This window comes from Crocodylus porosus, unplaced genomic scaffold, assembly GCF_001723895.1.
Source record: "Crocodylus porosus isolate Cpor-Errol unplaced genomic scaffold, CroPor_comp1, whole genome shotgun sequence".
Lineage (NCBI taxonomy): Eukaryota > Metazoa > Chordata > Crocodylia > Crocodylidae > Crocodylus > Crocodylus porosus.
Genome location: NW_017728915.1, coordinates 12,665,868 through 12,679,996, shown reverse-complemented (window position 1 = coordinate 12,679,996; position 14,129 = coordinate 12,665,868). Strand labels below are relative to the sequence as shown.

At 45.2% G+C, this 14,129-nt stretch overlaps 1 protein-coding gene across 1 annotated transcript in view; it reads right to left on the bottom strand.

Annotated features, from left to right (window-relative positions):
* The window catches only part of RPGRIP1L (RPGRIP1 like), a 138,651-nt gene that overhangs the window by 10,812 nt on the left and 113,710 nt on the right, over nucleotides 1-14,129 (bottom strand). The window contains exon 23 of the mRNA XM_019535713.1: nucleotides 6,442-6,526. Within this exon, the coding sequence (XP_019391258.1) occupies nucleotides 6,442-6,526 (85 nt within the window). The remainder of the gene's footprint in view (nucleotides 1-6,441; nucleotides 6,527-14,129) is intronic.

Here is a 14,129-nt window from a genome sequence, read left to right as displayed (position 1 = left end):
GATATTTGGGAAAGCACACATCCCAACTGGTTATCAGGTGAGCATGTGCCAGTCAAGAAAAATGCCACTAGTTATGCTCCAAAACAGCAACAAAATTACAACCCAAAGTCTGTTCCCGTATCTTCATAATGTAGTATCATGTGTTTGCTTTTTAGAGTTTGAGCTTGATAACACCCAGGTACAAGCACATATAATGTACATCTTCTTACAGATTTCTAGGATTAATTGCTTTGAGCTTTATTTACTTTGCTTAGTGTTGAGTGAGACCTATATTGTCACTAATGCTACTTGAAACTCATAAGTCCATTAAAACAGTTTAAAAAAGAGAAAATCAAAACTGATTTTCTCTTTATCTGGGTATAGCAATTACCTGCTAATCTTTTCCCATCCTGTTCCCAGTTCTGTGTCCTAACTTTCCTCCTAACTTTCTCACTCTCTGCCACTGTTGTCAAATTAAACACAGAACAGAAAAAAAAAGGAAAACAGCTTAGTTTCCTTCTTTCTCCTCTTACGTCATTTCCTTCAGTCCTCTCCCCATTATAGCTAATACCTACTAGCTGTTATGTTTTTCTAAAAGGATCTGGATACAGTCTAAATAATAAGACCTCTGAATACATTTATCATCCAACCTAAGCAAGGACCTGTTTGCCAATCCTGAATATCTAAACCCAACAGATACACAAAATGCATTTATTTCAGTCACTGCATCCAAATATTGCCTTCCTTTCAAACATATAATTGTAGTGTTCAGTTGCGTCTGACTTCAATTACTGGCCTGTGCAGAGACCAAAAGCAGTGGTACTGACCAAATGACAGGAGTTAAGAGTTAACTGTATAGATACGACTTGGCAATGTTGTTTAAGCCATGAGTATTCATAAACTTTACCACCTAAATATTTTTCAGTAAGCATGATTCCAAATGTGAAACAAGCTGCACAAAATCCAAGTGTGTAAAGGATGACACCTTAAACAAAATGTGAATAAATCCTTCTAAAAGCCTTCAAATACATTAGCAGCAATTGCAATATGCTTTCCTAGGGTTTTAGTTTTAAGTTCAGCTAATTATCTAAGAATAAATATTTAGTTCCTTTACTTAAATGTTTGTTTTTAATTACTAACACACACACTTTTTTATATATATATACACACATCTTAAAATTTATTTTGAAAGGACAACATGAATTGTTGAACATATCTCAAACACCACATTCACAAGGCAGGAGAGCCAACGGATTATGATGGATAAAACTGTCAAAATTCTGGCACAATCCAAACAAAAAAGAAATAATTCTCAGCTACACATCAAATGAAATAGCGAATGAAAGATGCAGTAAATTACATAAACATTCTAAGAGAGCTTGACAAAGCTATGTTTAGAATATTGTGTACAAAAGGATAGAGGGCAGCCAAATGCTTTGGTAGCTATGGCTAGTCAAACTCACTGGAGTTACGTGATTGAGGCATTAGAGACAAAAGCAAGGAATAAGGCTAGATGAAACTTTTGGCAAATACTTTTAAGATACTACCTCAACTTAAGTATTTATTTGAACAGGGAACAGACCAAGAATGTTAGTCTTTGTTTCCACCTGGCCTTGAACAGCTGTTCACACGCTGCCTTGGCCTGAGCAGCTGGTGACAGATGTACCGCTGTCTCTTGTGGTCCCTGAGGTAGGTCTATAGTGCCTCTTTGGCCACCCCCAAACTCACCCGCCATGACTTTGAATGTACTACCAGTGGGGGGCGAACCACTGAAGGTCCCTCAGTGGTGGGTACTCTGCTTGACAGCTGTCTGTGGAGCTCCACCACCCCTACACCCCAACCTTCTGCCAACCTCCAGGGTGACACCAGGTTTTGTGGCTGCCGTTTCTCCGGTGCAGGTGCATCCAGAACTCTGACACCTCTCTTGGGTTTCATGTGCTGTGCATTTTACTTCTGCGGTGGCTTGCAGACCTACTAGTTATGCCCTCTGGGCCTCAGCCCCCTCTGGAACCCCCAAGATAGGGGGAAACAAAAGAAAAAAATGCAAACAAGGCAAAAGAAAAAAAAAGGAAGGAAGCCACCGTGCCAGTATTCCTCTGCTGCATTCACCTCCCCATGCCAGGGGCCCCTTATAAGGCTGGGGGACTCAATTCATGCAGCCTCCAGTCCCATCACCACACTCCCTCCAACAGAAGAAAAGAAAAAAAATGGACCCAACAAAATAAGGTTATGGGTGGCCTATTGGGCTGTCCCACTGGCCCTACCGCCCAGAGTTGATGGGGTCCCCTCGTCGCCCCACCTTGGGAGTTTCTTCAGCTCTGCCGCTGCCAACCTGTCTTCCGCACCTGGTACCTGTGCATGTTCAGGGAGATAACTTGTCATCTCCCTTGGGTCTGCTACAACCCCTACTTCTGGGCAGTCACTTCCTTCCTGCTGCTCAATGCAGCTTGTGATGCCACTCTCCCTCCGCGTTGCTGGCAGTATCTCGCTCCTGGTGCCCCTCAGTCCTTGGGGGTTGAGTCCTCCTCTGCCCGCGCTGAAAGCCCCTGCTGCCTCTATCACTGCTTCCTGTCTGGACTTTCCTTCGCTATGTAAGCACCAGCTGCTGCTGGTGTTGAGAGCCAACCTGCCTCCCCTGCTCTTCCTGCAGCAATCCTTTTTATTTCTGCCAGCTAGTGGCTGGCCTCAGCTGAATAAAGGCACGGCTTGAAACCCATGCCAGTTCCCCTCTGTTTCAGTGGTGCCATGCATCATATTGCAGGTAAGCAAGTTTCTTGTTTCTGTGTTTTTACATCTGGCCCTTGGCCCCCAGGGCATGGCTTGGAGGTCTTTTGTTTGAATGTCCCTGGGACAGTCAAGAGAGTAAACTAATTTCCAAGTTTCCTGACCCAGCCTAGTATATGTAACACAACAGCTCAGGAGCAGAGACTGGGGCAAACCTAGCCCCAAATACTCCATATCCCATTAATTAGGGATACATGTCTTGGTTCAAAACTTTGCTGTGAATCAGGCAGCAAAGGAATTTGAACTAGAATCTCCTGCATCAGAGGGGCATTCTAACCACTAGAACAGGGGTGTCACATTCATCCAGCCCCACAGGCCAGACGAATGGCACAAGCCTGGACAATGGGCCACACCAGAACCACAGACTAGCCCCACATTTTGGATCCAGAGCTGGCATTGTGGGGCTGTACAGTGGGGCCTTGGAACTACTGTTACTGCAGGGCTGTGTGGTGTGGCCCTGGAACCCCAAAGCAGCTGCCACGTGCATCACAATCCCAGAGCAGCATGTAGCTGCTCTGGGGCTGTGCTGCTCATGTTGGCCACTCCAAGATGTGAGCTAAAACTGGCACTCAAGCAGCATACAGGGCCACCCAGCACATCCCATATGCTGCCCATGGGTTACTCTAAGACCCATGGGTGGCACCAGGGGCTGTGTTTAAACCTCCTGCATTAGGGTATTGGATGGATATAAAGTGGGTTGGTGGGCAATGACAACCTCAACAATAGTGTTTGTGAATCTTTTTTTTTTTTTTAAACTGAAAATGACTACAAGTCAGTTTGAAGATATCAGGAAGAACTTCTTTACAGTAAGGGCTACCAGAATCTGGAATGGGCTTCCAAGGGAGGTGGTGGTCTCCCTATGTTGTGGGTCTTTAAGAGGAGGCTGGACATGCACCCGGCTGGAGTTATCTAACTTCAAAGCTCTTTCCTGCCCAGGACAGGGGGTCGGACTCGATGACTTACTGAGGTCCCTTCCAACCCATATGTCTATGAAAAAGAACATTTCAATGAACCTGAACACTTCTGAATTTTGCAAAAACCCCAAAATGTCCAATTTCAGGTCGACTTCTCTACAAAGATAAATTATTCACTCAGCCCTTGATGTGTTTTTATATCAGCAGACCAAGTCCTTACATTTTGTAGTATGGAGTTGATGCCAAAATTCACTCCTCTTCCTAGATTTCTTTTTTTATACGTGGTTGAAATTGCAGCAAGATAACACAATACTAGAATTGCCCAATATTGAATCGGCACTGATATAAAGCAAATAGACTGTATTGCAAATTGGCCTGATGTGGCTGATAATTTGGCTAATAAATGCCTCGTGCATGCGCGCAGCCACAGTGCAGCACACAGGCAGTCTAAACCACAGCCCAGCAGCTTGGAGAGTTGCATGGAGCTGGTAATTCTGTTGTGGTGGACAGGGAGAGGGAAGGAAGGGAGGGGGGCGCACAGACCAAGGACTCCTGTGGTGAGGGAGAGAGTGGGCCTGGGGCTGAGGCAGGGCAGGTGCTGCCCAGCTGGCGCAGGATGGGGTGTAGGACAGAGCCATGGCTCATCCAGGAGGCATGGGGGGGGGGTGGCACCCACCAGTGTGTGCACTCCAGGAGGGCACAGGGGAGGGCATTTGCAGGCAGGGTGGGCTACAGCTGTGATTTGGAGCCAGGGCTGCACTGGGCTCTTTCTGGCACATGGGAGGAGGGGTTGGGCTGGGGCTGTGGTCCGGGTGGGCAGTGGTAGTGCTGGGGAGGTGGGGCTATGGGGGAAACTACAGTGAATTTTGGGGTGGCTGCAGCCCCCCCCCACAGTCCCCTTCCCAACACCACAGCCACATGCCCTGGACCAGCCCCCACCAGGAAGAGCCCAGAGCAGCCCCAGCCCACAACTGCAGCCTACCTTGCCTGAGCCCCATGCAGATCTGGGGGCACATGCCCCTCCATATTCTTCTGGGGTGCACAGATGTGGGAGCCACTCCACCCTCCCTGTGACCTCTGGAAGAGCCGTGGCTCCATCCTGTGCCTTGTCCTGCCTGGCTGGGTAGCGCCTGCCTCAGCCGCTGTCCCACTCCCTCCTCCTCGCAGTGGCCTTGATCTGCCCTCCACCACCCCTTCCCGCCCTCTTTCTTTTCACCACAACAGATTTACCAGCTGCATGCGGCTCTTTAAGCTGCAAGACTGCATGTTGAAAATCAGATTGGTATTGGCTGATATGCCTCCTTAAAAATCAGCTGTCCATATCAGCCCCCAAAATCTCTATCAGTGCACCCTTAACATTTATATTTGTAATCATTTCATTTCCTAAAGTTAAAGCATGAGTGTAGTTCCTGTTTAAGCTCAAAATCTCTGATATTATGCAAGGCTTTGTGATGAGAAACATGAATCCAAAACTTCTTGTGTTCATCATGGTATTAGTTTCCATTCTGAGGCATGGCATCATTTAGATTAATAGTTTCATACCCTGTTACAGAATCAATGCCACATCCAGGTATCATTATGGCCAGGGCTCCAAGCTATAATAAACAGAGAAAATAAGGTCCCTAGCAATACAAAATAAATTAAATTAAGGGTATGCTCAATCTTTGTGAGAATGTCACTGATGCTGCTGGTTACCTCTATTATTTCACAGTGGCTATTACACAGTTATTTACAGTAACTGTTCTACAAGATAGCCTAGCCAAGATTTTCAAGTAAAATGGAGGGAAGAGAAACTTCTCTCTTATTGCCAAATTCTGCCATTAGGTCTAAACTTCATAGTTGTGAATGCATAGGTAATTACATGCTTAAAGGGCAGAACTTAACCTATATATTTCAAACACAATCAGCAGGTATTCTACCAATCTGCACATGGCATAGTTCTTCAGATCTTTTGCTCCTCCACATTTGTGATTCACTCTGATGCTGAAGAGGAGAAGTGCTTTTTCTTTTTAAGGTGAAATAATTTGTATACCTTCCAAATCAGTGTGAACCTGAAGAAATAATTACAATTAGCTGTGTAGAATGAATTTATGTTCAAACTTTCTCATCTGTACAGCTAATATATAGCTGTCTGCTACATGAATTTATGCACAGCTTTAGGCTAAATACAGGACTGACACTGCCTAGAAGACTTGGGTTCAGAAAGCAATGAATTATCCATAAAGCACTTTTAATCTATCACAGATAAACAACGATAATATTCATTTACTTAATTTTCCCAGAATTCCATGCATAAAAAAGTGACAGAATGGAAATAGCTTTTATGAACAGTAAGAGAGTTGCTTCATTTCATTGCACATGAAAAAGTATTCAGTGAAGGGACAGGCATATCACCATATCAAAAGTTTAGGTGTCATTCCATAGTTGAAAAGCCAGTGTGACATGTGCAATTCACTTCACTGGAAGGCATATCAAATGTCATAAAATATTGTAATATACTACAATATGTTTTATGGAGTTATAGTGTGCTGATGGGCTCCTGGGGAAGCTAACATTGATTCTGAGATAGCTTGGATGACTGCTGAATAATTCTACCTTCCCACTGGTTCAAGGGATTGTGAAAATCTACATAGTTAATGATTAACTTTCAAGGCATGTTTCCTCATTGGGAAACAATTTCAAGGTATACCATATTACAGCCTATATATAATTATTTCAAAGATCTATCTGGTGTATTTCTATTTTTCATTCATCCAATATTTACCTGCCAGTGTTCAACTTTGGTCCTTGAAGTATAGACTTCAGGTATTCTCTCCTTGTGTGATTATCTTCCTTATCCAAGTACATCACTGGAAAGAAAATCAAAATCCTGTAATGAATATAAGTAGTTATCAACTAAAGTTAAAGCAATTTGGGGTATTTTTGGTTTTTAGGGAAAAGGACATGAGGAGGAATCCCCTTCCCCCCCCCCCCGTTTCCTTCCTTAGACCTTCCTAAGGAAAAAGCTACAATAAAATCTAGAATTAAATCTGAACAGTCATGTGATCTAATGTCAAGTTACTGGCAGGTTTATCTGTCACAAAAGATACAAGCAGCAAATAAGTGTGCCACATAGCTGTCATTTTCTGTTAATGGCATTGGCAGTCATGATTGTAAAAGCCAGTGGTCTTTATTGCTTTGTATTTGAAGGGATTTACAGCATTTTCTTTGACCCAAGAAGCTAGTGATAATGATAATGTATGGCAGGGTACTTGTCCTTTCTGACAGCCTCAGTAATTTAATCCTTCTCTCCTGCCACAATATACAATAAGAGAAGCATCTAGACCTAGCTGACTGTAGAAACCCACAGCCTGACATTTGTTTCACCCCCCAAAAAATTATTGTTTACATTTAAAATACACTCATCACTAGATCAGATTAACTTTTTGTACCACTAATGTGACGGAGTGAAAATAAAAAAGGAATATTCCTGACCATCCTGCCTTATGAAGTGCGTTTATCAGGAACTGGTAATAGACTACAAGTATCAGAAAAATGTAAAAATCATTCATGAAATGACTCAGTACACAGAGATAAAATAAGTGCAAATAAATTAAATTAAAAAATTGAGAGTGCGCGAGTGAGCGAGTGAACGAACACACAAATTAGCTTGAGAAGCTTCCTGAAATTGATATGCACTATGCGTGGAATAAGCTCCCGATGGAATATGATAGAAACCCTATGAGACTGGCACAAGCAAACCTAAAATATGAAATGCAGCATAAATTATACTATGTTGTTTTCCATAGATTATGGAGTCCCTTCCATCCCTAATATCTATATCATTTTTAACTTTAATGCTCACCATTCCATTCACCATTCCGTACAAAGTCCTAGCTTGCCCACTGAGTTAATGGTTGCAGGGATACACTTGGCTTCATTCTCTCTCATAAATGGAAAATCATAAGAGGAAATCTTTATCAGGAAGACCATTTCCCTCCTCTCCATTCAAGGATTATCTTTCTCTTTCCTTACTATTATGGAAGCCCTATTCTGCTCATTTTCACTCTGCCACATCACTACCACGTACCTTCACAAAAGACCAACCCCTTTCCTCTCTTCATCCCATATTAAGGATTTCTCTTTCACTCGCTCAATCTGATAGGACTGTTACCTACATGTGACACACATGGATACCTGATTTCTTCCTCTTTCTTTCATCAGTATATGAATGTACCTGGTCATGCCAGAACAGTAGGTGTCTTGCTATTCAGAAGCGTTCCTCCCTGGCTTGGCCCTGCTTTTGCTTGGGCACTGGGGTACATTGAGCAATACATCCACAAGAAGTTTCCCTCAGCTTGCTCACCACCCCTTGATCTTAAGTAGAAAGGAGGGTCCTGGTATGGTACAGACAACCCATGGGCATGCTCTTAATGTTGGTGCTTTGGGGGGGGGACTCCTCCTCCCCTACACCCCTGTCCACTTGCCAACCGAGGCCTGATTATTGTCAATATTCCCACCCCCAGGCAGACATGGTCAGATGTCCCCGACCCTTTTAGATTTTGGGAATGCCAGACCTGTAAGCGATTCCAGGGTTCTGAATTTCACTTTTGAGGGCATTCAATTGGGCTAGCCTTAACCCAGGCACTATGCAGGTTTTTCTAAATTAACAGTTTGTAATTAAGTCGCAGGAACTCTTAAATTCTCAGAGTTCCAAATTGATTCATAGGCTCAGATAAATAAATAAATAAAGCACATAATCAATTTGACAGCTTTCTTAAATAAATCAGGTTCAGAATTAATTTGTAATGGGTGACCATCAGGCACTACTCCCCAATCAATTCGGGGCTGTTCAGCTGTCCTGGCTTTAAGTCTCCCATCCGAGTCAAATATTTGGAACTCTACTATCCTCTGGAGTCAGGACTCCTTATTCACAAATGGCTTTCCGCCTTCCAAATTAACATTAACTGATTCACTGAAGAGCAACAAAATAGAACTAAGAAATTGACCATGACTTTGCCATGGCCAGATGGTGGGCTCTGGCTGCTGCTGCACTCATGTGCTCTCTATTTCAGTATCAGGGTGCTGAGGCCCATGAAGAGCCTCCGGGCAGCCCTGGATCACCAGGTGACTAGAGACTCCTCTGGATTTCCAGACTGAGGAACTGGTGGGGCTTCTTACCCCACTCATCATTGAGGAGTTGGATGCAGGCATGTTACTCTGCTCTCCTCCACTGCTCAGTTCTGCTTGCATTTTTCTTACTGGCTGCAGATGTGGATTTATGATGTCACATCCTGCATGCCCTCTCAGCCTCTAGCAACAGGTTCTTAAAACCCGCAGCAATGGTACTGCTCACTGTGCTGGCTCCATACCTGCAGGTAAGCACCGACCATTTCCTGCCCTTACTGGGCAATCTATTGTTTCTCTGGGATCCTGCCATGCCTCCTGGGGCCCTCCCATGTCAGGACTGGCATGTGCAGCATGCCACACTGTGACAATGAATAATACTCATTTACATATCCATAGGAATTACACATCTTGCCAAGGACTGGGGAGAATGGGAACAGAAGAGTTCAAAGCAGAAGTAAAAGATCATCAGAGATTAAATTAATTCAGAGAGTGGCCTTTACCATATCTGGAAGGAAAAGATTTTCATAGACATTTAGATATTTGCTGGAAGCTTTGCAGTTTATAGAGCCTCAGGCTGTTCATTGCTCCCTAGTAGAAGATACGTATATGCCCAACAGAGCGAGGAATATAGCTCCAACTCCCCAATCACTATTTCTCCAGAAAGAGCAGGCACCCTTATTACTAAGGCTTACCATCATATAGCAATCAATGATTTATACCTGGACTCTTAATTTGCAAATATCATCAATTTAGTATATCTGTCCCCTTGGTAGAGATTATGTAGAGGGTCAATATTCTACAGCAGGAGTGTAAAATTCACCCCTCCTTGTACACTGGATCTACACAGAGTCAGAGGGTCACAGAGAAGTATGGCTGTAAGGGACCTCCAAAGGTCATCTAGTCCAACTCCCCGCCTAAGCCAGGGAGTGGAGCAGTGGAAAAAGTGGGAGCACAGAGGTTAACACAAATGTCATTCACCCCCTGCCACTGACATGCATCTCCAACAGGGTTCTGGCCCTGCCCTAATTCACCCTGCTCCTCAATACCCAGCATCTCTGGGAGCCCTGTGGGATTGACAGCATGGCTCTGTAAATTGCATGTAGACCATGAGCCTTACATTTGACATGTCTGGTCTTATATGATCAGGCAGACTTTTAAAACCCCTCCTTAGCTCCCCTCCTCAGCAGCTCTACTTCACGGCAAAATAAGTTGTTACAGCCACTTGCTATTTCCTTAGTTATGTGTATGCCTTACCATATGTTGCTACCATGTGCTATTAGTATGGCCAAATACTTCTGGGGCCACCACAGGAAGTGAGGCAGCAGGGATACAGATGGACAGTGAATAACTTCAAAAGGGCTACCACATCAACAGATTCTCCTTCCTTATGACCATTGACTGTAATTTTCTAGCTCTAATGCTAAATATAAAGCTATTTTAACATAATGAAAACCTGTATTCAAAATTGAGCTTCCTAATTAATTTCACACCCAGCAAAAAAAAATCCAATCCAACAAATAGAAAGCTGGTTACAAGAAACCCATGAAAGTTTGAGTGGAAAAAATGATTAACTATAGTGGAAAGGAACTTACATTTTTAGATTAGTGTTGTATAACTTTCAGATTAACCCTTACTATTGCTCAGAATTCAGGATTATAAAACTATTCCCAAAGCATACAGTATCCCATTTTTGTGTCCAATTGAACAATTGAACCATAACAGTCTATATCTAAAATGATACTTTTCTATTTGTTTAAAATTAACTCTAAAACATGAAATATTTCCATACTTCTGTACTTTATTTTCATGCTTATAAAAGTCAGTTATTGTGCATTCCAACTGATCCCTATAGCACAAAATGTTGGTGCATGAAGGAGGAAGAGAAGACTAAAATAAAGAGTGTTTTCCAGTATTACAGCTAATATGGCTAATTTCTTGGCAAAATTGTACTAAGAAAGCTATCTTCTCGTAGAGCCCAAGCTCTAATTTACTTTGAATCCAAAATATATCCCACCATACATCATGAATCTAGAAATTCTTTATCAACTTCATCTACTAATATAAATTCAATTAGTTCAACTAATCTATTATTTAGTCTTCTGAGATAAAGATTTCCAATCTATATAAATACCATAAAAAACTTTGAAAGGTTTTCTTATAGTTCTATTCCTACTACTGTCAATTCTGTGGAAGGTTTTATATAGCAAGGTAACATTCTTCAGACCTACTATCATTATTTTTTTTTACCAACAACTTTCTTGTCCTCTCAGCATTTTCATACTGCTATTTTCTATGCCCAAAAAATGTAAATGTTCTTTCATTGTTATCAAAGGCTAAAGTAAACTTAATCTTTGTTATTTTGATTGCAATGGCCAGGGCCTGAAAAATATACATTTTACAAAGGTGAAACTAAAAGTCTGATCTCAAACTCAATTACTGTTTGTAGGTCAGTGATAATTTGAGCTTTGTTTGCTTCCATACATTTTTCAAACAGAATGAACTTGCAGATAGGTTCAGAGAGGTAAAATATGAACTTTGACATAACATCAAATTCATATAAGTCTTTAAGTACCAATTTTTTTCTAATAAGTTTTTCTGTATTAAAAGGTATTATAAAGGTAAACGAATTGCTTGTTACAGCTGTAATCCCTTCTGCACCGCGGCGGACCAAAGGACAGCTCAGCTGCGGGCTCCTGATGGCTGCAGCAGGAGGGGGTATGTGCACACTGACACATACAAGCAGCTGCAGCCTGCATGTAGCCAGAAATGCAGCTCAGTGGTGTTTAGAGTAGCGCTGTTCTGGTAAATCTGTGGAGGGGGAGGGGTGGGGGGAGAGGGAAGGTGTTGGGGGGGCAGATTGAAGCCCCCAAAGTGAGGGAAGAAGTGGGGCGGGGCAGACAGGGGTGAATGGGGCCCCGGAGCCAGGGCAGGTTGTGCGATGGAGCCATGGGAGGCTCATCCAGAGGTGCTGTGTGTAGGGGGGTGCAGCTCCCTGCTGCTGGGCACACATCTAGGGAAGGTATGGAGGGCATGTACCCCCCAGATTTTTGTGCAAGGTGGAAGCAGGCTGCCTGCTGCAGGCTGAGGTTCTCTGCCCTGCTGCCTTTGTCCCAGGAGCTGTGTGACACCATGTTGTGCCTCCTGCTGTCAGGCGAGCAAGGGACACACTGTGTGGCCAACACGTGGCTCCTGGGGCAAAAGCAGCAGGACGCAGGGCCCCAGCCCAAAGCCCACTTCCAACCTACACAGAAATACGGGGGCACATGCCCCCCGTGCCTGCCACAGGGGTGCACGCAGTGGCAGGGAGCTATGTCCCCCCTGCACCCCCAGACAAGCCTCCTGCAGCTCCGCTGTATGACCCACCCTTGCCCCAGGGCCCCATTCACCCCAGGGCCTCTCCCTGCCCCACTCTCTCCCTCACTGTGGGGGCCTCGATCTGCCCCCCAGCCTCTTCACTCTCCCCCCACCCTTTCACTCCACAGACATACCAGCTGGGTGCTCTCTGTCTCTGTGTGCATTTGAGTATGCACGCGCATTGACAGCATCTTCTTCTCACTTCCAAACCACAGCCCACCCATCTGACACCATGTGGCATGGAGGGTAGGCAAGGGAAGGAACTGAGTCCCCTTCCCTGGCCACCCCTGTGAGGGTGTGCAGAGTGGGTGGGGGAGAGGCCAAGAGGCTGGCAATCCAGCTCCATGGGGCTACGAATGGCACAGCCCTGCTCCCAGAGCAGCGCAGTACTCAGCCCCATTCCTGTCTGCTAGTGTCAGCCAAGCCATGGAAGTGCAGTGAGGGGGGGAGGGAGGAGGGAGGAGTGTAGACAGAATCATAGAAAATTACAGTTGAAAGGGATCTCAGGAGGTCATCTGGTTCAACCCTCTGCTCAAAGCAGGATCATCTTCAACTAGATCATCCCCAACTATCATCCCCAGCCAAAGCTTAAAAATCTTCCCAGCTGGGTCTTAAAAACCTATCAGGGTGGAGATTCCACAACCTCTCTGGGTTACCTGTTCCAGTGTTTTACTACCCTCCTAGTGAGAGAGCTTTTTGTAGTATCTAATCTAAACTTCCTTTGTTGCAATTTGAATTACTGCTCCTTGCTCTGGAATCTGTGGGTGTTTGTACACATGATAAAACTGGCCTTTAAAGCAACTTAGTTGCCCTTTTGCATTGCTTTAATGGCATTACTGTTTACACCTGCAGTGGTATATTTCACTTTAATTTTGTCATGATGTACACGTGTCGCAGTGTATTTCGCTTTAAGTGACCTTGTTACATAGCAAGGTAAAACCCATCCATTGTATTTTAGTTTTCCAGGTAACAAAATGCAATGGTGCATGGGGCACTAGAAGCTCAGATGTGCTTGGGGAAGCTTGGGCTTGGCAGGCTTCCAGTGCCCCATGCGCCTTCTGCCACGAGCACACCCAGCTGCCCTCCAGCAAACCAGCCTGTTCCTGGGCAGTCCCAAGTGGCCGAAACAGTGCACGGGGCTCTGGAGCCTACTAGGGGGGTGATCTGTTGGGGACCCCAGACCTTTCCTTCACAACAGCAGCAGCACCCCTGAGATGGCACCTGCATGCTAGCAATGCATCTGGGTGGTCCAAGGGGGCACTGTCACCACGGAGGGAAGCACTGGGCCCCATGCAGCTCAGGGGCTGTACAACTTGGTGGCAGCTCAAGCGGACAGGCTCGACTGAGAAAAAAAGAAAAAAAAAAAAGCAGCAAGCAGCCATGGTCTTTTTCTTTTTTTCTCCTGGAGCCTGCCTACTGCTCCTGCAGCTGTGGGGTGAGCTGCTGGTGGGCTTTGAGTGCTGCGGGGGCGGGTGGAAGGGGATAGAGGCCTGGTCCTTCCCTCCATGGCAGCAGCACTCTGTGGGCAGCACCCAACTGCTAGCAGTCCACCTGGCTGGTCCTAGGACACCACCACTGTGGAGGGAAGAACTAGGGCCCCCCACAGCGCAGGGACTGCTCAGCCTGCCTGCAGCTCATCTCCCAGCCATGGGAAATGTAGGCAGGCTCCAGAAGGGGGGGAAACAGTAAGAGGCCCAATCCTTTCCCCCCCAAAGCCTGCCCACCTGTCCTGCAGCTGGGGGGCAAGCTGCCAGTGGGCTGAACAGTCCCTGAGCTGCTGGAAGCTTCAGTTCTTCCCTCTGGGCCTTTCAGTGGATGGGTGCTGCCCAGAGGGGCACCACCACCATGGAGGAAAGGACCAGCCCCCACCCCCCCAGCTCAGGGTCCACTGGCAGCTTGCCCCCCGGCCACAGGAGAGGCAGGCAAGCTCTGGGGGAAAAAAAGAAATAAAGAATCAGGCCCCTCACTGTTTCTGGTTGAACCTTGCCT